The following is a 23,919-nucleotide window of genomic DNA, read 5'->3' as shown; positions in this document are numbered from 1 at the left end:
CTGATTACTGTGATAACGGAACAGCTGAATAAGAGAGAAGGAAGACTAGAAAAATATGAAGAACAAATCACATTTGATTACTATAATAATGGAAGCAGAGAAGTCTGTGATGAAGGCTGCAATGCAATCCTAAATACACATTTATGAGCAAGTCTCCAACTGAATTCCGTGAGGCTTACGTGCAGGCTAGGTCAGCATTGTTGCAATATGCAGGCAGATTTAGGAGAAAGACTCATTCAGCCCAGCCTGACTTCTTTTTAAACATACATGAGGCTATGAGATCGGACTGTTAGGCTGCGATCTTAAGTGGGCGTGGGCGGCCAGCTGGGAGTAAGCCCTATTGAACTCAGTGGGATTTCCGGAGGGAGAGCAGAGACTCGAACGGCACTTCGTGCATAGAGAGGAAAGGCACACCCAACCTGATTCCTGTCTCCGCCCCACTTCCTGGCATGAAGAAGGAGTGAGGGGGCGTGCGGGGCTCGCTGACGGAGAGGGGCCGGTCTTACTAGGCGGAGTTATTGGCCCCACTATTCATTCCGGGTTTTCTTCCCGAGGAGAGTAGGTCCAGTCCGAGCCGCGCCCAATTCCAGTTCCGGCTCTTGCGAACGGTCTCCTTCTCCCTCTCCAGCTGTTTTTACGCATCTGGCCAGCCGCGCCTTCTCCTCCTCCTCGCGCAGTATCGGCAATAGCACCAGGACTAGCACCAGCGGCAGCACCAGCAAGCATCTCCATGTCCGGGGAAGAGGCGGCCGGGGGCGATGCAGGCGCCACTCCTAGCGGCACCGCTGCTCCTCCTGCAGAGCAGCAGCAGCAAGAAGCGGCTCCGGCGGCGGGAGCAGGAGAGGAGGGCAAGGCTGCCGCGGGCACGTCGGAGGCAGCAGCAGCAGCTCCTGCAGCGGGACGCCAGTACCGCGCATTGGTGTTGACGGGTTCCGGTGGCTACGAGAAGGTGAAACTGCAAACGAAGCAGCTGCCGGAAGCCGAGCCCAGCCCGGGCCCCGACCAAGTCAGCGTGCAAGTGCAGGCCTGCGGGCTCAACTTCGCCGACCTGCTGGCCCGCCAGGGGCTCTATGAGAAGCAAACGACGCCCCTGGTCAGCCTCGGCATGGAGGCAGCAGGCACTGTCCTGGCCGTGGGCGAGGGCGTCGCCTGCCCGAAGGTGGGTGAGGGGCTCCCGGTCGGGGGAGGAGAGGCGGGCGGAGGAGTGCGGGGCGCAGAGGTGCCGCCCCCGCAGGAGTGGGAGCGGGGTCGCGACAGCCGATCGGAGCTGCTGTTGGGGTGGAAGGAAGATGGATGGTGGGCGTGGCCGGGGACAGGGAGTACAGCGGCGCTTCAAAGCTGTTTGGGTGCAAGAGGATGGGTGGAGAAACGAAAAGGGGTGGGGGAAACGGGGGCGGTAGTCTCCAAGTATCGCCGAGGAAAACTGGGGTGCTCACCACCATCCGTGGGGAATCTGAGGGCTGGTAAAAATTGCTTTGGGTGGGAATCGATCGCCAAAGGGGCTCCGCGATCCCGACTATACTTAGAAAGGGGTCCCACCCTGTAAGAGACTAGGGCGGGGAGAGTAGCAAGCTGTTACAACCCTCTCCCGCCCTGTAATTGTGACCTTTGGGAAGGTGGGTGTGGAGCAGTATCCCCCACCCACCCACCCACTAGGACAATTGGAGGGCCTGGGGTTGGAGTGGGGCAACCTCTCCCTTTCCTCATTCTTCAGCTAGGTGGGCATATGGGAACTCCTCGCTTCCCACTCACTACCCAGTGGAGGATTCTGGACCAGAAAGTGAGATGACTTGCCCAGCAGGGAAAATGTGGATCAGAATTGAAGAACGGCAAACAAGAAGGTTGAGATGGCCAGGGGTTCGCAAGTAGTAGCCAACCCAAATCTGTGGTTACCGGACCCGCCCTAAATGGGTGAAGCTTTCCTCCTGCCCTCATGATGCATCTCCAAAACTCAGCATGGAGTCAGGCAGTTCCCTTCCCAAGCTCCTGGCTTAGAGTTGGAAGGGCGCAGAGGGTTCTGCAGTTGCACGTTTCTGAGGTGCTTGGAGTATCAGTGTGGTGTAGTGCAAAAACCACAGCCTTCATTCTCCAATGAGGAGGGATGAAATATTATCTCTGCAATTGCCCTTTGCTCCTGAGTACGTCCACAGCACAGTGCAATGCCCCATCAGTTCCAAGCTTAGGAGGGTGCCTAGGACATGTTGCATTCTCCAAAGGAGGTGGAATTGGGCACCCTTATCTGTGGAAATGCCTCCTATTCTGTGGGATGGGAATTAGGGTGGAGGATTTTTGGATCTTGATTTTCGAGCCACGTGTTTCTGGTGGTTGTCATTGATATCCTTTTGTTCTTTCAGGTTCTCGGTGTAGGGCACAGTAATGCCTGTATATAGGCATGTATGCATAGTAAAGCAGTATATACATGTTCATAGTAGTAGTAATGGCATTCTCCCAAGGATTTTATTTTTCACACCTGGCTTTCATTACTAGAGCTCAACACTTTAAAAGTGATTTAAAAACCAAACTGTATTTGAGGCCTGCATTAAACTCTCCACATACTCTTGTGAGTCTTCTAGTTCAGCCTGAGCATTGATACCTCTTGTGTAGAAACTCAGCCATATCTGCTTATCTTCCCTTTTGTTCCTAGTATACAATCATTACACTGAGGTGAGCGCTGTGTGTGTGTGTGTGTGTGTGTGAGGGTGCCAGTTATCTCACTTGGTTCTTAAATCATGTGATATCATGTGATGTAAAACAGGCTGGGAGGGGTGGCTGTGCACGCAGCAAAGAAAATAAGGCATATCTTATCCCTGTGCTTCAAAATGTGGTGGAGAGAAAGGAGAAGACGTGACCCACACTTCCATAGGAACACAGGAAGCTGCCTTCTACCAAGTCAGACCATTGTTCCATCTAGCTCAGTATTGTCTACACAGACTAGCAGCAGCTTCTCCAAGCTTGCAGACAAGAGTCTCTCTCAGCCCTGTCTTGGAGATGCCAGGGTGGGAACATGCAGATGCTCTTCCCAGAATGACCCTGTCATCTTAAAGTGCTCACACATGTCGTCTCCCACTCAAATGCAACTCAAGTGGACCCTGCTTAGCGAAGGGGACAATTCATGCTTGCTACCACAAGACCACCTCTCCATTCTGTCTCGAGGGCAATCCCACAGAGTTTGTTTGCAGTGAGCAAAGGCTTGCCTAGCTAGGGCTTTGAAGGACTTTGGCCTAACTGTAGAAGTGTTGCAATGCAAACATCTTCTTGGCAAGCATGTTGGCTCCCAAGAAAAGCCAAACTAGGGGCAAAGCTAGTTGAGGCTTTCCTAGAGGCCTAGTTTTACAAGAGTAAGACCTGCTTTCATTTGCAAGTCATGGTTTGTGAGTGATATTAATTAGGCCTGCTGGACATTCAGAATAATTATCTCAGGGCAGCTTTGTTAAGTGGGCACAACAACCCAGTTGTTGGGTTGCATTAAGATTTCTTGTCATCCTTCAGGAATAATGTGCAAACAGTTGCTCCATTTCTGCTTGACAAGTAAAGTAAAGTATAGTTAAGACCTGTATGTCATCAGTTTAGATTATCAAAATAGCTAACCCTGAGGTGAAAACCATACTGGTAAGATAGATGTTTGGCTTGAGCCCAAAATGCAGATGGGTTCATATAAAACTAGAAACTTGTGCAGTCAAAGATATGGCCAGTTCGTGCAAATCAGTTTTTATTTTATTAAGCTTGTATACTGCCTTTCATTAAGACAATCTCAAAGCGTTTTACAATATAGTTAAAATAATGCAAACCAATTAAATCATTAAAACAAAACAATACAAATTTACAAATCCACTTAAAAGTAACATGTGTATACCATAAAAACAAAACACATGTAAAGCAGCAACAACAAGAAAATAACATACATGTAAAAGCCTAAGTAAAAAGCCAAGTTTTTACTTGCCTTCTAAAGTGGCAAAACTGAGTGGATGCTTACTGGGGGAGCATTCCAAAACCTGGGGGCAATGACAGAGAAGGCCCTGTCTGCACAACAACTGAGCCTCCCTCATCGTTGGCACATGGAACAGAGCCCCCTCCAATGATGATATCAGGCAGGCAGAAACTTTTGAGAGGAGGCAGTCCTTTAGATATCCAGGGCACAAACTGTTAAGGGCTGTTATACAAAATTCCACCTCCATTCTGCTGCGCCTTTGCCATTCTGGCTCCCCCCTCCCACCCGCCCGCCACAACCCCAGCCTCCAAAGCTCCTTTTGTCTGTAAGGCTGTGGGTGAGAGAGTCCTAGAATCAGCCCAGCATGTTCGGACACTGGACTGACCAGTTAAGAATTCAGTGCTGTTTAAGCACAGTTTCTAGCCAACAACATCCCCCTTGAGTGATGAGTACAAAATGGAAAACAAAGGAAAACGAACCACATGGATGAAGTTGCCAACTCGTTTGCAGTGGTAGTGAGTTTGCCATTTGGTCCCTGTCTGGCCAGATCTCCTCCTCATGCTGATCCCAATAGCCCCATTTGCTGTTCAGACTAGGAGTGATCCATGCAGGTCCTGAGTGGATTGTGGATGTTGGACATGCTAAATGAATGTGCTTGGGATCTGAGAAACGACGGCCACCCTCTAACAGACGGTAGAGTGTCCTAGGCCAGGGATGGCCAACAGAAGTGTGAGTGCCTTTGAAAGAGGCCTCTCCACCATTTCCCTGGTCAGTTTGCTCAGTTGCTGATCTTCTCTTACAGGAGGATCATTCTAATGTTTAATGCTCAGTAGCCACCTTAAGTGGCGTAGCAGGGAAATGCTTGACTAACAAGCAGAAGGTTGCCAGTTCAAATCCCTGCTTGTATGTTTCCTAGACTATGGGAAATACCTATAACAGGCAGCAGAGATATAGGAAGGTGCTGAAAGGCATCATCTCATACTGCGCGGGAGGAGGCAATGGTAAACCCCTCCTGTATTCTACCAAAGACAACCACAGGGCTCTGTGGGCGCCAGGAGTCGAAACTGACTTGACGGTACACTTTACTTTAGCCTTTAAAACCTTTAAGGCATAAGATTATTTTTATGGTGATCCATTGTTCAGGTATGCAACCCTATCCCCAAGGCAGAAGCCAGCTACTTCTACAGACCAATCCACAGCACTCACCAACCAGCTTAAGATCCTTATTTATTTGGAAACTCTGGTGAGAATAAGCCAGGGCCGCCTGGTTCTGGCATCGTGATAAGTCCTGCCTTGTTCTAAGCCAGGATCGGAAGTAGAATCCTTCCTCTCCTTGTATGCAAAGGGGATGCCCAAGCCTGGGGATGTTATGTGAAACCAGGATTTAGTCTTGGCTCCACGTGACATCTGAACCCGGCCGTTATGCCCACCACCTCTGGAATGTGAGTGGACACGGGGGGGGGGCAGCTGTCCAAAATTCACAAGGATTCAAGTAGCTCACCCTGTCCGTTGCTTGAGGCAGCAGGAAGGGCACTGAGTTGAATCATTCTATTGTTGATTGTGGGGCTTCCCCAGCCCATGTGCCTAATTTCTGTTAAGAGGTGTGGCCTTCACCAGTACACTGGAAATACAAGGTCTTTTGATCATCAAGCCAGTATGTGTCTGCTGCAATTATGAGATGCAGACAGACTGAGCCCTGTTAGACAATTTGCCATCTCTCTCTGTTTGTATTTTGGAACACTTACATGAAAAGGGGCAGGAGTCTAGGTTGAGCCGTGGGGAGCACCAGAGAACCTTGCAAATATTATTTCCACAAGAGAGAACAGATGGCGCTTATGCTACCTAAATGGGCATCGCACTGGGAAAGCACAGACAGGCAGCAGCTTCCAGACACATCCCCTGGTGTTCTGTAATTACTTCTGCCTGTTTACCTGCTCACTGAGCGATTCAGGAAGAGAGCATTGCCTGAGTCCATTAGGGTAAAATGATGGGGGTGGGGAGGGAATTTGGTTTTGATGTGTGTGTTTTCTGTCCTCCTTATTCCCGCAACTTTGTTAAATCCATAGTCTTCAGCTGCAAGTCCTTTACTGATTTCTGAATTGGTTTCAGCTGCCCCAAACCCTACAAAGCGGAGAATAGATAAGACCAACTGTAACCAGTTATGTTACAGACTAGAGATACTCTGAGGAAAATCTCATGTGCTTGGGTATTCATGCATACAAGTTGGCAAAAGCTTGTTTTTGATAAAGGGTTTGGGAATGCTGAATCCATTTTTGGTGTCTGCCAGGCTGTGTATCTACTGTATAACCTCTAAAAACCAGAAAAGAGACTGGTCACCAGATAAGCAAGATTAGCATCCTATTTGGTGAAACTAAAAGGCAAGATATACATATTTTAAATAAAGTTTGTTTTTAAAAAGCAGTGATACATTTTATGCTCAACTGCTTCGATCAGTGCTCTTCATTCCAAGGCTGGCTCTCATCACCCCCTAAATAAGACTCCCAGACTAAGCCACATATACCACACAGCCCCCTGCTGTTCTTTCCCCAGTACCCTTGGGGCTCCTTTAAGGGAAACAGCCCTCTGAAACCTCAGCACTGACTTTGAAGTGCTGGGAAGTGTAGTCCTTCCTATAGGGCTCCAAGGGAATAGCACTGGGAAGGACTACATTTCCCAACACTCTTTGTGTGCTTTCCAAGATAACACTGGGGCTCAAGAGGACTCAGATTGATTTAAAAGCACCCCAGCAATGTGTTAATTTAGTAGTAATGCAGGCCTCACATTGACTTTATTTTATTTTATTTTTTGGCCAAAGTGCCCCCTGCTTGAAAAGTAGTGATCACTGGCTTAGGTGCTTCTTTCCTCATAATCTTGGTATGTTGAATCCATCATCTGCATTGAATTCTTAAAATTCTAAGCTGCACAATGCACCCACAGAGAATTGTTGTCAGAAAGGTGCAAACACAATTTGTAGGTAATACTATGTGATTTAACACTTATTTATTTGATTTAAACATGTAAACATGTACTTTATATCTTTTTAAAATGTGAAGCTCTACAATATTGCATGTGGATCTTGTCCCAAATTATTTTTATACTTACCTGAAATTAAATCGGATATTGCTATGTATGTCACTTGGATGTAACAACATAATGGGATCACGTGCTGGATCTATAAATTGTTAGATGAACTTAAATCTATTTCTGTTCATGTGCCATGAACAAGCTAGTTCCATCATTACTGTAACTGTGCAGTAACTGCATTTGCAGACCTCTCCTGTTCACAGTAGATATGGTCTAATACACACACCTTGCAGTATACAGTTGTTGCAAATCGAACATATACAAACATATGACGCTGCCTTATCCCAAGTCAGACTGTTGGTCTGTTAGCTCAGTATAATCCACATTAATGAGTTGTGGCTTTCTAGGGTTTCAGGCAGGGAGCTTTCCCTGCCCTACCGAGAGATCTCAAGAATTGAACTCGGGACCTTCTGCATGGAAAGTACAGTTAATGTTGTGCCGTTGAGTCGGTGTTGACCCCTGGCGACCACAGAGCCATGTGGTTTTCTTTGGTAGAATACAGGAGGGGTTTATAATCTGGTATGAGAGGATGCCTTTCAGCATCTTCCTATATCGCTGTTGCCTGATATAGGTGTTTCCCATACATGTGCTATAATTATCACCCTTCCCTGTTAGTTGAATGCTTGAATCTGGGACAGGAGCCGCAAAAATGAACAATGATAAGATCTTTTTTATCCTTCCTGGGGAGGGTCATCTTTGGGTTTTGGAAGGTACTTTTCATCACACTGCTGCCTAATAAAGTAAGCAAGTGATGTGGATGGACCAGACATCACTTGTGGGTGAAAGGGTCTCTGCATAAGATTTGACAAACATGATTGGACATGTCTTGTTCAGTGTGTACACTTGGCATATTATAAACTTAGCAGGTGAATAGTTCTGCATCTTTGGCAGTCTGGTTAACCTTGTCACCCTCACCTAGGTATTAAAGGAGATCATGGTGCTGCTAGAAAACCTTCTGGCATGTTTTCTTGTCATGCCTGTATAAGAAGGGCATGACAAGAAAATATATATAGGGATGAGATATACACACACACACACATTAATATGACAGATATTTATATACTGCTTGCCAACAAAAGTTCCCAAAGGGCTTTACACAGATATAAGTAAATGGCTTCACTTGGATGTAACAAAGGGCTCACAACCAAAAAAATAAAAAAATAAAAATCATAAGATAGATACCAGCAACAGCCACTGAAGGGTTGCTGTGCCGGGGATGGATAGGGCCAATTGTCTAATAGGGCCCTGCTAAATAAAGAGAATCACCACTTTGAAAAGGTGCCTCTTTGCTCAGTTAGCAGGGAACATATATCCCTATAACCCTTGTTGAGATGACCCACCACCACGATATTAATTGGGAAATGCTTTCTTTCCTTTTGACTGTCTCACCCCTGAGCCACACTTCTGAACTTGAAATCTTGTGGAAATGGGCCAAAAGCAACTCTAGGACATCAGTATTGTGTATAGCTGCCACAGGGCTTGTTGCTTGACTTGCTGCACAGTGGAGAACCATTCTTGTGCTGACCTCATGTCGGGGTTCTAATTCCTCTGTGTCTGATGATTCCATCCTCTTCATTACTGACGCCATCAACAGTCAAAGCAGTCTTGTTCTTAGTGCTTCGACTAGCACTTGCTGGGAGATAAATGTTGCCAAGTTTGATTTCTAAATGTGCAGAAAATTATCTCACTTGAATGGCAGAGAAACATTCCCTACTCCTTATTGATCTTCCAACTGCCTGCAGCCCTGACCATGACTTCTAGTTCCATGTTAGACTGTAGCCTCATTGTATCTGTTTCCCTGTAGAAATTGCCAGTTGTTGTCTATAAGAGATGCTGCCTTTGCTAGATTTGTGCCTTGAAGCTAGGGGGGACAAGAAATTCCTGTGAATAGCACCTCGGAGAGAATTGTCTTCAACTCCCAAGAAAGGCTGTCATTCATTTCTGCTGGTGCCTTTAGTGCTGGCAAGAGCTCATGTAGCAGAATGTTACGTTGTGTCCCGTTTCATAAGCAGTGATGGAATCTGGCATGGCTTTTATGTCTGCTTCGATACATCTATCTTTACCAGTGTCTAAATCTTGGTCTCCTGTCAAACAATGAAGGAAATGCAAGAGGCTTGTTCTTAGGGAGGGGATCTCCGAATTGGAGCTGTTTCTCATCAGCCATGGAAACCTCTGAATGAATGTGTTCAGCTGTTCTCAGCCTTTCTGTTGAGCTCCCCAAAAGATCATGTGTGTTCTGTCTAGGTCTCCTGTTGCAACATTATGCAAGGGAGGACCACCTCACTGGAAACTAGGCTGAAAAGGCATTCTGAAGAAAGTCTTCATCTTGTTGTTTCTATATCGCTTTGGGTTCACTGCCCACCATGGCCTCATTTGTCCCAAGGTCATACATTAACCTAGTTTCATTTGTGAGGTGAGGCCTTGGGTTGCAGGAAGAGGTTCATCAATAATAAATAATAATCTAATGGGGTGATTATTTCTTTTAATGCCATTGATACCACCTCCCTCCTTCCCATTCCTGTTCAGCCACTTCTTGTACTGGTCTGGATCCACTTGATTGAATCTTTGTAGTGTGTACAAAGAGGAGAGGAGAGCTGGTTTTGTGGTAGCAAGCATGACTTATCCCCTTAGCTAAGCAAGGTCTGCCCTGGTTGCATATGAATGGGAGACTAGAAGTGTGAGCACTGTAAGATATTCCTCTCAGGGGATGGAGCTGCTCTGGGAAGAGCATCTACATTCCAAATTCCCTCCCTGGCATCTCCAAGATAGGGCTGCAAGAGACTCCTGCCTGCAACCTTGGAGAAGCCGCTGCCAGTCTGTGTAGACAATACTGAGCTAGATGGACCAATGGTCTGACTCCGTATATGGCAGCTTCCTATGTTCCACCATAAAATTTCCACTGTCCTATTTTTGTTCTTGCTTCAGGAGGAAGCTGGTGCATCTCATTAATGGGAATTGTTCCCCAGTGGTTATACCAGCATGATTGTACCTTAAGAAGAAAGGAACCAAGTAGTGGAATGCATATTAATGAAGTGCCTAAATCTCATCTTGCTGAGCATGAAAGAACAATATGTACCTTTTAAAATTTAGCTCTTCTTAAAGCTGGAATTCCTTTTAGATGCTACAAAAGCTTCCATGATAGCTCTGAACATTTTGGAAGGAAGCAGGATGGTTACACCCTCTAGATCATTGCTGTAAAATTTTTCTGTCTCTTTCCTCAGGTTGTGTTTCTTACACTTGATATAGTTGCACAGTTGTGGAATGAGAATTCACTCCATGGCTTCCCAGGTTGTCTTTTGTGTTCCTTTTGCATAGAATTTTCCTGCTCTACTGTTCTAGACTATAGTATTTTGTTTTTGCTTTATGCCATCTAGGAGATTGTATATGTTTCATGATTACTTGCAAACTATTCAAAGGTATGTGTCACCACCAGATGTGGTGATCAAGAAATCTTGGTGTGTGTGTATTCTTTGCTCACTTAATCTGCGTGAATTAACAAAACGGAGTCTCACTACCTGGAAGCACAGCTTAATGAACGAGTGTTGCCATTGCATTTAAACACCATAGACCAGTGTGTGCCAAGCTTGTGGGCGGGTGTTGGGCAATAGGCATGTAACCAGTGTTGACCACCTCTGAGTGAGCTCTGGTGTTTGATGAAGAATGCCAGATTGGTAGCAATACAGCAGATAGTTCTGCTGTAGAACTATCAATTGTAGCTTCATTAAATCAGCTCGCCTTGGTGTATGGTGATCTGGACAAATCCCCCCGCCCTTTTCTTTCTTTTCTCTTTCTTTTGGCTGTAACAGAGTTCTTTAACATCTGGAATCTTTAGGTCATTCTCTCCCGCCGCCACAACCATTTCCAACTTCTCACTTAGATACACCAGATAATACCTTATAGTCTTGACGAATGGGTCTAGTGTCTCCTTAGGGAGAAGAGCTGGTCTTGCGGTAGCAAGCATGACTTGTCCCCTTAGCTAAGCAGGGTCCACCCTGGTTGCATATGAATGGAAGTCTAGAAGTGTGAACACTGTAAGATATTCCCCTCAGGGGATGGAGCCGCCACCCTGGGAAGAGCATCTAGATTTCAAGTTCCCTCCCTGGCTTCTCCAAGATAGGGCTGAGAGAGATTTATGCCTGCAACCTTGGAGAAGCTGCTGCCAGTCTGTGAAGACAATTCTGAGCTAGATAGACCAATGGTCTGACTCAGTATGTGGCAGCTTCCTGTGTTCCAAGGCACCTTGAGACAGCCGTTGAGGGCCTAGTGCTCCAAAAGGGCCCACTGCTTTTGCTTGCCCTGTTCCCCTGGGAAGCTGCTGGCAGCTGCTGGCTGGGTGGGCCTTCCTTGCTCTACTGCGGTGGCAGGTGCCATGTGGAGCTTTGTGGGGGTGGGGAATGGCAGCTGCCAGCTAGAATGCACTGCTGCTGCTGGCCCACTAGGAGAAGAAACCTGCATCTACCACCACAGAATAAGGAGGGGAGTTTCCAGGTAGGTGGGTGTCCACTAGAGGTCATCTTGCTGAGCGTCCCCTTAAATAACAGAAAATTGGATTCATCCGCTTCAGTGCCGACACGAGTTTGTTGCCTGTTACATTTCATATGTGTACAATCATGCAGTATTACTTCAAACCTCTCTCTTTTTTTGGCGGTCGTGCTCTTCTAAGTTTTAAAGGCCAAGAGTTATCTAATCAGCTTGGCAGATTCCAAAATGAATACAGCATTCCTAAATCCTTCTAGAAAAAAACCTGCTTGCCAACACTTTCTCAAAAATGCCTTGACTTTCTTATGGAAGCACATTTTCCAGATTTCTGACTAGGTTATTAGAGAGGAGAGCTGCAAATGAACTTCGAAAATGCAGTCTCATTAGCTAGTGTACTAAATGCCAACTCCTAGATGAGGGGTGTGCTGAAGTCTTAATGTGAAATGAGAGAATTCCTCAGCAGCCTTTTTGATGGTCACCTCATTTGGGGCTGAGAGAAGCGCTTGCCAAATTGGAAGCAGTCGGTTTGCCATGCCTAATTGAATGGCCCCCTTAGCCATTTTTTAAATGACCCAACTCAAATGTGGGGGTGTCCGGTTGTTCCTTAGTGTGGCCACTCATGGGGCATTACTTAAAGCACCTATAAAGAAGAGAGGATAGTTCTTTAAAGTGAAAAGGACTTTCACTTCAGGGGAGGGAAAGGACTTTCTGTGCCCTTCCCTCAGTGTTTCTTTCCCTCCACACTCCTAATCCAGGTTTATTTCCAGTCTTGGAACCCAGCTGGGAAAGAAGGGCCTGGAAAGCAGGGAGCAAGAGGGGTGGGCAGAGCAGATGTCACTGATGTGCCACTCTTCTGTTCAAAATTGTCTCCATACCTTTCCCTTTTGCAGAGGTTTGAGGGTGACCCTTTATTTGAATACACAGGCCTGCTGCCGTTGCACATAGTTCTGCCATTAGTGGTGAAAGGGAGCATGTTGCAGGAACTCAGTTTTATTACAATTTCACATATTCCAGGGCTGAGCTCTGGCACTGAGGAGATGTTCAGAGCTAAGCCTTGTTGAGGCTGGGCTTAAAATGAAGCTCTGGGTCATCAACTTGACACTGCTCAAAATGATGTTTGAGGCATTTTGGTTTCAAGGCCAAATACCTGCAGTAGAGTTCCCTACTTACTTAGCAAAACAAGCATTATTGCTTCAGTGGGCTTGCTCTACAAAATGGCGGCACGGAACAGTCTTAACTTCTAGCTCTACTATACTGCTTGTGTGTGTCATAAGGTATTTCTTATTTTGTGGAGAAATCCACATCTGAAGTGGGGACACACAGGAAATCACCGTAGCTACTTCTACTAGACTAGAACAATCACATTTTTGTTTCGAGTCACAGAAGTTGCTGCTGCAGTCTTCTGTGCTCGGCAATCTTCTGTGCTTCTCCTCCAGATATTATATTGTCTATAGACGACTTAATGTTAGGTGTTAATTGTAGGGATTGGCCAACTGCGGTAATAACTGCACCAGCTCTGTGATATTCAAGGGCTGAGAGCATATGATGCTTGCTGAATAATCTTGGCATTCAAAATCTAGAAGGGAACATAGGAAGTTGCCATATACCAAGTCAGACCCTTGGTCCATCTAACTCCGTACTGTTGGTACAGACTGGCAGCGGCTTCTCCAAGGTTGCAGGCAGGAGTCTCCCTCAGCCCTATCTTGGAGATGCCTGGGAGGGAACTTGGAACCTTTGGCTTGCAAGCATGCAGATGCTCTTCGCAGAGTGGCCCCCTCCCCTGAGGGGAATAATTGCAGTGTTCATACATGGAGTCTCCCATTCAAGTGCAAAGCAGTGTGGCCCCTGTTTAGCAAAGGTCACAATTCATGCTTGCTACCACAAGACCAGATTTCCTCTCTTCAGTCAGCTCTTTTCCAAGGAGTAAAATTTCAGTTATTCTCATTGCACTGGGAGGTTGAAATTGACCCTCTCTGCTTTCTGCACTTCTTGAACAAAAACATCACTGGACCCACCCACAGTAGGGCCTGCAAATCCACCATCCTGTTTGAATGCTTTAGTGTAGCCTTCAGCTGCCTTTCATCTCCCCTCCCTACAAACTTCATCGATGCTGCTTCACATTTTGCAAGATATGGAGCACATGAAACATGTAAGATATGGAGCACATGAAACATCTGTACTCTGTAAGGTATGTTGAGGGTTCTATTGTGATTTTAACCGTTGATTGCAAAGGGCTGGCTAACCATTACAAGCAACTATGTGCTGTAGCTTTTTTTTTTTTTTTTTTAAAGCATTGACACGTATGTTTCAAAGAAAAGCAGCTTTGGGGTAAGAGAAGTTTGGAGCAGAGAAACAGAACTGTGTGGTGTGGGAGGAAATCCATATTGTGTGGAGAAGAAAAATCTTTTGAATACAGTATACTTGACACCTCTGGCCAAATATTTGGTAATTAATGTGAAGTGCACTTGCAGCCCTTGTGTTCTACATACAAACAGCCTCTCTCCAAAACCCAACATTCTGTGACATCACAGTAGTCTATCCAATGGCTGAAGGAGCTTCCAGACAATTGATTGGGCAATGGCTTTTAGCCCAGCTTGTTCTTTATGCACATATTCTAGAACTGTTATTTAAATGCTGCATATCTGAACAAATGTGATAATTTTATCAAAGGGTGTTGCTTTTTAAAAAAATATATTGGTATATTGTTACCTCTCTTTGAGCCTTTAGGGACAGGGCAGACTGAAAATGTAGATAAGCAAAATAATTAATTAAGCACTTATTGGTTACTGTTTTAAACCACGGTGCTATTCAGCCCTTACACTTCTGCTCCTCTTTCAAGTCATAGCTTATATTTCCTTCTGATGTTCTGGTACGGATTCTGCTTTTCAGTAGTTTAAAATGCTCTATAAAACTTCATATTGTGTCAAAGCAGGTCAAATAGTAGTTGGGGTGGGGTGTGTGTACAAGTGACCCTTAGCTTATGTATGAATCACTTGCTTTTGTCAATTTTCTTGCAGCACGAAAGCTGGTGCTGTGTTTTCTGTGGCTTTGTCACATGATGGGTAGACTTGAGAGATGGGCAGAGATCATGGGACTGAGGGAGAGCAAGCAGTACATGCGTGGATGCTGATGGGAGGAGGCTGGCTTAAAGATCCTCTGCTCTCCTGGAGAAGATGTGTGTATTCTGAACTAGGTTCAGAATTAATGTGAAGTGCAGTTGCAAGCACTTTGTGTTTTACAAGCAGCTTTGCTCCTAAACCCAACGTTCTGTGACATCACAATAGTTTATCCAGTGGCTGAGGGAACTAGGTTCAGAATACACAGATCTTCTCCAGAAGGAGAGCAGAGGATCTTTAAGCCAGCCCCCTCCCATCCAGATTCCATACTGGGATTCAGTTGTGCTTCTCTGTGCACTTTTGTAGAGTGTCCAGTATATGTATCTCTGTAAAAGTGTGGGAACATCTGTGGGAGGTAGACGGCCAAGCCAAAAATTTAGAAATTGCATCAGGAGGCCTGTAACAAAAGGATTTCCTGGACTTAAGTCAGTCAATAGCAACATAGTATGATTTTATTACACTAAAATGCTAGTAATGTGACCTTGGTTTACTTGACTTTTTGACAACCTAGTTTTCCAACAGTATAATCAGCAAATGTGAATGTGCCACACACAAAAGTGGGAACTGCAGCAATGGAATGTAAAAACAATGTAATGAAAGAGTTTCCTTTTCTGTTTCCTGGTGTGAGATTCCATTCATTTTTGTTTCTTTTTTTAAAGAGAGAGGCCATGTGTGCCTTTCTGTTGTAATGGCTTTGGGTGTGCTTCAAGGGGAAAGTGGTATAAAACGCTAACCTACAAGTACACCTGGACATGTAGCTTGCCCCACTCTGAAGGCTTATGGGGGTGTAAATGCTTTCTCGTCTATTTTCAGACTGCTCTCAGACATTTCCTCATCCACAACTCTTGGGAGTATGATCCAGCCATGTTTACTCAGAAATGAGTCCCACGGAATTTGGTGGCTGACGTTGCACACAGCAGAACATTGACGATGGGGGGCTGCTGCACAACAGAATGGCTGGAAATTGCTACTGGGCAGGCAGCTGCCCTGCTTTAAGCCATTCTCCAGCTGCCTTGTTGTGCTACACAAGGGGTGCACATCTCAAATGTCCTGGTGGACCGGAAACTACCATGACTTGGTGTACAGGGGCTGAGGTCAACTTTCAGCACATTAATTACACTAAAATTAGCAAGGGAGCAGAGGGTTGGAGTCAGGGGGGAAGGGGGATGAGGGGTGGTGTTAGTGGGCTTTGGTACAGGGGCAGGACCAGCAAGGTGGGTGAGGAACATCTGGTCTAAGTGGACAAATGCATTGAGCTGCTGTTGCTTGTCAGTGGTTAAGCCAAATGCTCTTCATGACTTCCGCTGTTGCTGCAGGACTTTCCTTCCCGTGGGCCAGCAAAAGTGTCCCTGTGGGCTGGATCTGGCCCCTGGGCCTTATGTTGTACAGGCCTGCGCTACACCATCAGGGCTGCCTTTCACATTGTGCAGCAGCCCTGGCAGGTCCCTAATATTAGCCACCTGCTGCGCAAAATGTGGGCCACTGGGACTTAATAAGAAGTGTGTTTTAATATTGCTTTGTAAAGTGGCAACACACTGAGTCTTGCGTGATAGAATGGATTATTTATCCAGATAATCTCCTAGATGGGGGTTGGGGATAATAAAGGCTGGGAGAGGGGAAAGGACTTCTCTCTAGCTCATCTATGGCTGAGATGCAGTCTGAGCCTGGCTCTCCCAAAGAGCAGTGGGCATCAACAGTCTTCCACAATACCAAAAAAGGAATCCAATGATTTACTAATGTTTCATATAATAATAAAACAATTCCTCCAAATCAATACAATTCCTCCAAATCAATATAGTATGTCCATATGACAGAACTAAGTTCATAAGTAATAGATGAGGTTGACAGTATGACGTTTCAGAGATGAATTATTGGAGACATTCTTGGATCTAACTTCCTCAACTGGATCCACAGTGGACACTTGGATCAACACTGGATCCACTTGCAGACCTCATTTATTACTTTTTATGAACTTAGTTCTGTCATATTCAATTGAATCAAGATACTTCTTAAATGTATGGTTGATAATTTATTGGATTCTTTTTTGGGGGTATTGTGGTATTGTTGAATCTAAATAAGGTTTTTGTGTGTTTGCTCATCAGTGATCTTTCATTTGTTCCTTTTGCTCATTTGTTCAAGCAAGAGTAGAATCTTCCCCTTTGGCCTTCCGGAGATATGTGCAAAGTATTCATAGCCAACGCATGATGGTGCTGGAAAGGAGGGTTCATGCAGAAGGTGAAGGATGCTGAGCCACAATGATGGTCTCTTCCTGATACTGGAGCCAGATAAACACAGGATTTCCCCTTTGTACAGGAAACGGTTGTGTTTTTTCTTTCAGCACAGGAGGTGTAGGGCTGGCAGGAATCTGGAATTGGCGCCAGAGGGTGATGCTGTTTCCACAGGCACCCACCATACATGTATACAGAGGATTCTGAGATCTGATCTGGGGCTTACTGGTGTGAAGAGACTGTATGTTGGACTTTGCCATTATCCTGTGTGAACGGAGAGTGTGACTTAGAAGCATCTCTTGCTTGAGCATTATTGACAAGCCCACACAGGCATGAGTTGCTTTGGGCGTGTGTGTTGCAACATATTTTCCACAGTTGTACCCTCCTGCGAAACCTCTTGACAGCATTCAGCTCAGCTGTGGAACTTAAGAAGTAACACAAAAAAATAGTGTTAGGTCTTCCCCTTACTGTTAAGTAACCTTAACTAGCCTACAAACATCTAGGATTAGGTGGAGGTTGGCATAAGCCCTGACACCTCTCTTGCTTCATCCTTAAATATGTCATCATCTTCTCCCCTCCCACTTCCTTGACATGTAAATCAGGACTCTTCTGTGGATCATGGGTTCAAGCATGCCAGTATCGCATCTCATATGCATTTTAGGTAAGAACAGCCCAGCTGGATCAGATCAAAGGTCCATCTAGTCCAGTGCTGCACAGCTTTGCCCTCCAGCTCCTGTTTACTACAACTCCCTGCATCCGCCACCACAGTGGCCAATAATTAGAGAAGATGGGAGTTGTAGTCCAACAAAAGCTGGAGGGCCAAAGTTGTGTCACCTTGATCTAATATCCTGTTTCCAGCAAGAAGCCTAAAAGAAACCTACAGGCAGGACAGTGGGGAGAACCCTCATTTGTCTGTCTCCTCTGCATTTGATAGATGGATAACTTTATTTCGGTCATTGACCAGAACAAAAAAAAATCATTAAAAAGCAGTACGAGATTTACAGAAAATATAGCAAAACTTGACCACCGAATTAGTACTCATAGCATTAAAATTAGACAGCAATAGATCAAGATAAAATTCATCTGAGTGGCCAGGAAAAGACTTCAAAAAAGGTGAGATAAGATTTAATTGAATGTCCTATAAAGGTCACAGTATAAAATAACATGGGTGGTAGACTCAATAGCGCCTGAGCCGCAAGGTCATAGGCGGAAAGAATATGGAATCCCCTTAAACCTTCCCTCAAGAACAGCAGTGGGGAGTGTGTTAAGACTTGCAAGAGATAATGCACGTCTAACTTTGGGGAATGTTATATTGCTTAAGTAATCAGCAGGTTCCAAATTAAAAAGCTGATTACCTACATACAGGCCACTTGGTATTTTGGCAGCTTCAGTTTGTAATTCGGTATCAAGGATACGCTGTTTAATGACCTTCGTAGCTTGATCGAGTCCCAACCTAATAAGTTCTTCCAGTGGGAGCCCGTAATGTTGTAATTTTGTTTTGACTATCCACTTCCATTTCAAATTGAATGAATCGACCAGTGTGAGGGGGGCCAGGTCCACTTGGGAGAACTTCAATTTTAACCAAAATAAAAGAATATATCGCCAGTAGCCCGATTCCAGAGTAAAGACTCCTACTTCCTGCTTAATTTCTGCATTTGGTTTCCAATGTATGTTCGTTGCCTCTGAACATGGAAGTTCTGTATTTGGGGAACAAAATGTTCACCTGAGCCTGCCCTCATAAGAGGTATTGCTCTGTGCAAAAATCTTCTAGGCAAGCAGGATTTAATTTGGCCTGAGAGTCACTCCTACAATCCACTTTAAATAACAGGATTTGGCCCTGGCATATATGACGCAGTAATATGCCTCTGAGCATAGAGAATATCTTTCTCTTACCACTGGGCTTCTACTATCATTCCGTACATCTGGGATTAAGGGGGTATGTTTTCCAGGTTAGCAAGGTAGGCAGTCATAAACACTGGTGCCTCCTCTAATTACATGCTACAGCATCTTCTACATACTTATGCCTTTTGTCCTGAGACCCCAATTCAATTAAAACAGAACAAATACAGCTGAAATGTTATGTTACAGGTCAAAGCCCAGGCTAGGAGTATTGGTCATCTTATGTGCAAGCTGAGCTCTCTTGCTTTCATCTTGGGTGTGGACCATCACATACCCCCTTAGAGTATAGAGGCACAGCAGCTTCCCCAGACAGCAATGCCTTGAAGTGACAAACTAGAGCTGCACAACTTGGGGCCTCCAGCTGTTGTTGGACTACAGCTCCCATCATCCCCAGGCACAGTGGCCAATAGTCGGGGAAGATGGGAGTTGTAGTCCAACAGCTGGAGGGCCAGAGTTGTGCAACCCTGCAATAAACCATCAGAGTCACAGTCAGCCTGAGTGTTCCCTCATCAGGTGTGTGCATATGCGTGTGCTCACAAGTTTTTTGATGTCCGCTCAATTAATTTTAGATCCTGCTCAGATTGAATCGGGAAGGCCCCATTCTGAATGCACATGCACACACAATGCCTTGATACTGCCGTCCAGAACAAAACTCATTCTGCACACAGGTGTGTGTGGGGGGGGAGGAGGGAGCACCAGCAAAGCCAAGGGGAGCCGCTGCCACCAAAGAGCCTTACCAGATTCCTCTTTACAAGCATGCCCAAATGGTCGGACCTGTTTGATCTGAACCAGGCATGGTTGGGCTTGAACTCAGACCTGCCCCCCCTTTTTTGAGGGGAGGCGATCTGGTTTGAGCTCGAACCGGTCAAACTGAACCCAGTTCGATTCGAATCCTAGAGGTAGCCCATATATGCCACCCTAAGCTCCCTGGAAGGAGGACAGGATAAAATTGTGGTAAGTCACCCCCTCCTTTAGTATTCTTTGTTCTAGGCTAAACCTACTAAATTTTGCCTTGAGTTTACATCTAGATCTTCTCTGTAGCACTTATCTGAATCCTTAGAAAAACAGGCTGGAGCTGGACCCTGGGGTCCCACAGTTCAAATTAAATTACATAGATAGATTTTCCTATTTGTTTTCTTAACACTTAGGACTTAGTGTCTCCAAACTGTTCCCTTCTAGCTCACAAACACTTATTGCTGGCTGGGACAAACCACAACTTACTCTACTTTGTTGTACCTCTGGAAATGTCATTGGGCTATGGCCAAAGGCACATGATGGAAGCACTGCTTTTATAAAAGAAACCTGAATCTGTGCAGCAATTGGAGGGACTGCCTTAAAAAAAAAAAGGGAGACTTTTGGAAAGGCTGAGGTGCAGGGACTACCCTGAGATACTTCTGCATCTGAGCTTCAGCCCCTCAGCCCTGACAGTCCTCTTCTCTCCTCTTTTGCCAGGTAGGTGATAAGGTGATGGTGTTGGCCAAATCGGGGCTCTGGCAGGAAATTGTGACGGTCCCAGCCACCCAGACGTTTCTCATGCCGGAAGGGATGAACTTTGAGGAAGCAGCTGCCTTTCTGATCAACTACATCACAGCCTACATGGTCCTATTTGATTTTGGCAACCTGCGACCCAACCAGAGCGTCCTTGTCCACATGGCAGCAGGTAATGAGAATTTCCCCATCTCTGCTGATGAGGTGTAGCTAAACTGCCCAAGGCAAGAACATCTGGCCAGAGTGATCATTGTGGTCTGGTTTCTCCTCCTGTGCTACAAATCCTAATCTGTGTCCTGCCTGTTCCACTGTCACGGTACCCACATTCCACGAGTTGTAGATTTGTAAAGGGATTAGGGTGCTCTAACAGACTCTTATCACCTTCACAAAAAGTACAAACCCCTGGATTCTTTGGGAGGTGGGAATAGTAGGGAGATTCAGGCTGGGTAAGTAGTTTCAAACCAGTTTAAATATGACTTGAAGTTTTTCAGTTTCATAGAACTGGGGGAACATCTCTTGTATTGGCCCAATTCAGGTTGTCCTAGAAATATGCAAGCTTAGAAATGGAAGTATGTATCCCAAATGAATGTCTAATATTCAAAAAAGCGTTGACCCATCGTCTCACCAGCTTACCTCCTGTGCATGAAGCCAAGACAGTAGCCACTGTCTACTGAACCTGTCGGCTTTCTCTGGCAGGGAGAGGTTCCTTCCCTTCCCCCTGGAGTGGGATAGGAGCATATCAAAGTTGTGTGTTGCTTTCTGCTGTTGGTGACGCTGAGCCTTTTCCCAGCAACATTAAATTTCCTTGCTCCCTTGACCCTCTTTACCCCTTCTTCCAGGTGGGGTGGGAACTGCAGCAGTCCAGCTCTGCAAAACTCTGGAGAACATCACCATTTTTGGCACAGCCTCTGCCTCCAAGCATGAGGCCCTCAAGGAGAACGGGGTTACCCACCCCATAGACTACCGGACAGCTGATTATGTGGCAGAGGTCCGGAAAATCTCACCAAAAGGTCAGTAGCTGAGACTGAAGGGGATGGAGCTGTGGGATGGGGTGGGTCTGAGGAACATAGGAAGCTGCCATATACTGAGTCAGAACATAGGTCCATCTAGCTCAATATTGTCTACACAGACTGGCAGAGGCTTCTCCAAGGTTGCAGGCAGGAGTCTCTCTCAGCCCTATCTTGGAGATGCCAGGGAGGGAACTTTGAACCTTCTGCTCTTCCCAGAGCAGCTCCATCCCCTGAGGGAAGTATCTTAGAGTGCTCACACTTCTAGTCTCCCTTTCATATGCAACCAGGGCAGACCCTGCTTAGTTTAAGGGACAAGTAATGCTTGCTACCACAAGACCAGCTCTCCTTGCCTTACTTTGCCATAGTTTCCTATTGTGACATGGACTGAAGATTTACAATTGAATTCGAAATACGATGAATATTTATATACCGCTTTTCAACCCAAGTTCCCAAAGTTGTTTACATAGATATAAACAAATAAAATCTCTGCCCCCAAAGGGCTCACAATCTAAAAAACAAACATAGGATAGACACCAGCAATGGACACTGGAGGAATGCTGTGCTGGGGATGGATAGGGCCAGTTGTTCTCCCCCTGCTCAATAAAGAGTATCTTTTAAAAGGTGCCTTTTTGCTCAATTAGCAGGGAGTTTTCTAGCAAACGTTTGTAACTGGAACCTTATATTGTATTGTAACCAAGTTTTATATTCTAATGCAGTGATCTTCACTATTTTTCAAGTGGGGAAGGTTTTGGTAAAATCTTCAGTGTAAGAGCCATCGAGGAAAGCGCTAGGAAGGATCACACTTTCCAGGTGCCTTCCAAGATGGCACCAGGGTGCGAGAGGCCTTGTTTGCCCTTTAAAGAATCCCTCCTGGTGGTGGGCCGAAGCACCATACTGCATGATGGGAACATTGGTCTCTGCATGATGCCAAAGGGGCTGTGCAGCATATCTGGCTTTGGCCAAAGCTTGGCAGAGGCCTAATAAACAAATACTCAGGGAGCTGCACTTAGTGTCGATGGAAGCCATTACTGGCTCCTGGGCTTTGCAATAAAGAACACTGTTCTAATGCATAGGGTTATCATCCAGTCAAGGGAATCATTGTTGATTAACCAACTGAATTTAAGTTAAGCACTTAAATCTGTTTAAATTTGGAAGAGGCATTCTCCCATAAGAGAAGAAATGAGGAATGCCTCTTAAAAAATGATGTCATCTACTCATAGGTTTTTGGAAGTACTAATTGATCAGGGACACTTATTAAAATCAGTCTAAATGGCTGGCCTCTTTAGTGTTGCAGATTGTGTTCTGTCTAGAGTTGCCATGCCCCTCAGAATTTCGGTTTCACCTGGATTGTAAGCATCTCACCCAGGTTACGTAGCTCGCCCAGATTAACCCAGATTTCAGATTTTTTTTTTTTTAAAGCTAAGCTCTAGCCCTTGTAGAAGCAGAGTTATGGAGCAAAACATGCAGTCATTATTCTGCTCAGAAATTATTTCCAAGCCAATTTACATAATATGCAAATTAGGCACCCAGATTTGGAAAATCAGAATATGGTAACCCTAGTTCTGTCTGTGTGGTTTACAGAGCAAATGCCAGTGAAAGGTTTAAGATAACTTTACTTGTGGAACAAAGACACTCAGATCAATACAGAACTTGCTGACTCATACATAAAGGAACAGGAAGGAGAATAGTAATAACTCATAGCTAGCCCAACCAATACAGAGGAAACTATAGTGCCCCCTCTGGCTGCATAGTAGATTACATGCAAACTATACATCAAGCTAGGCTGCAGCTGTTGTATATCCCAACACCCCTTCTCAACAGCTGAAGCATTTGCTCCCTAAGTTCATTATCCATGACAGCTTACAAAGTCTCTCTCTGACCAAATGTTTTGTAAGAATGTCCTCCATCATGTTCTCAATTGGACAATACTGCAGGTCTATAAGTCCTTGTTTCTGTAAATCTCTCAAGAAGTGATATTTCACATCTATACTTGCTTCTAGGGTTAACTCTCTGTTCAAGTACAATACAACCTTGATTATCTTCTAAGATTTGTGTGGGTTCTCTTGGACTTTGACCCAAGTCTGTCAATAGTTGTTGTAGCCAGATCACTTCTTGACTAGCTTGTGCAGTGGCCATGTATTCTGCTTCAGTAGAAGAAAGTGCTACTGTTTTCTGCTGGCCCAATTGATGAGTCCCCCTCCAAGCAAAAACCAATAACTGCTGGTCGGTTTTCTATCAGAACTGTCTCCAGCCCAATCTGCATCCACATATCCAATTAGATTGCATTCAGAAGCTGCTGGAAGAGTAGCTTAACTTCCTGTTAGGTAACATATAACCCTTTTTGCTGCACTCCAGTCCTTCTGATTTGGTGCTGAGACCTTCCTGCATAAGATCCCACTTGCTGCTGCAATGTTGGGTCATGTGACAGTGGCAATGTATAACGATTTCCCAATTACTTCTCTATATTTTTGGTTGTTTGGCAACAATGTACTCTGTTCCTTGTTCTCCTTTTAAGAAACTGGTTTCCATGGGAGTACGTACTGCGTTTGCATTTTTCATTCCAAAGTTCTCTATTATTTCTTCTATTTTGCAGCTTTGACTGAGGAGATTGTTCCCATCAGCTTCTCTTTCTGTCTGTATTCCCAACTAATGTGTTACATTTCTCAGATATTTCATTTCAAATTGTT

General features: G+C 45.3%; 1 protein-coding gene across 1 annotated transcript in view; it reads left to right on the top strand.

The window, feature by feature from the left end:
* Positions 1-398: 398 nt before the first annotated feature.
* The window catches only part of VAT1 (vesicle amine transport 1), a 45,811-nt gene continuing 22,290 nt past the window's right edge, over positions 399-23,919 (top strand). The window contains exons 1-3 of the mRNA XM_053263747.1: positions 399-1,159; positions 20,187-20,394; positions 21,062-21,232. Of these exons, the coding sequence (XP_053119722.1) occupies positions 731-1,159; positions 20,187-20,394; positions 21,062-21,232 (808 nt within the window). The 5' untranslated portion in view covers positions 399-730. The remainder of the gene's footprint in view (positions 1,160-20,186; positions 20,395-21,061; positions 21,233-23,919) is intronic.

The sequence above is a fragment of the Hemicordylus capensis genome, chromosome 6, assembly GCF_027244095.1.
Source record: "Hemicordylus capensis ecotype Gifberg chromosome 6, rHemCap1.1.pri, whole genome shotgun sequence".
Lineage (NCBI taxonomy): Eukaryota > Metazoa > Chordata > Lepidosauria > Squamata > Cordylidae > Hemicordylus > Hemicordylus capensis.
This window is presented reverse-complemented; position numbering and strand designations above follow the sequence as displayed.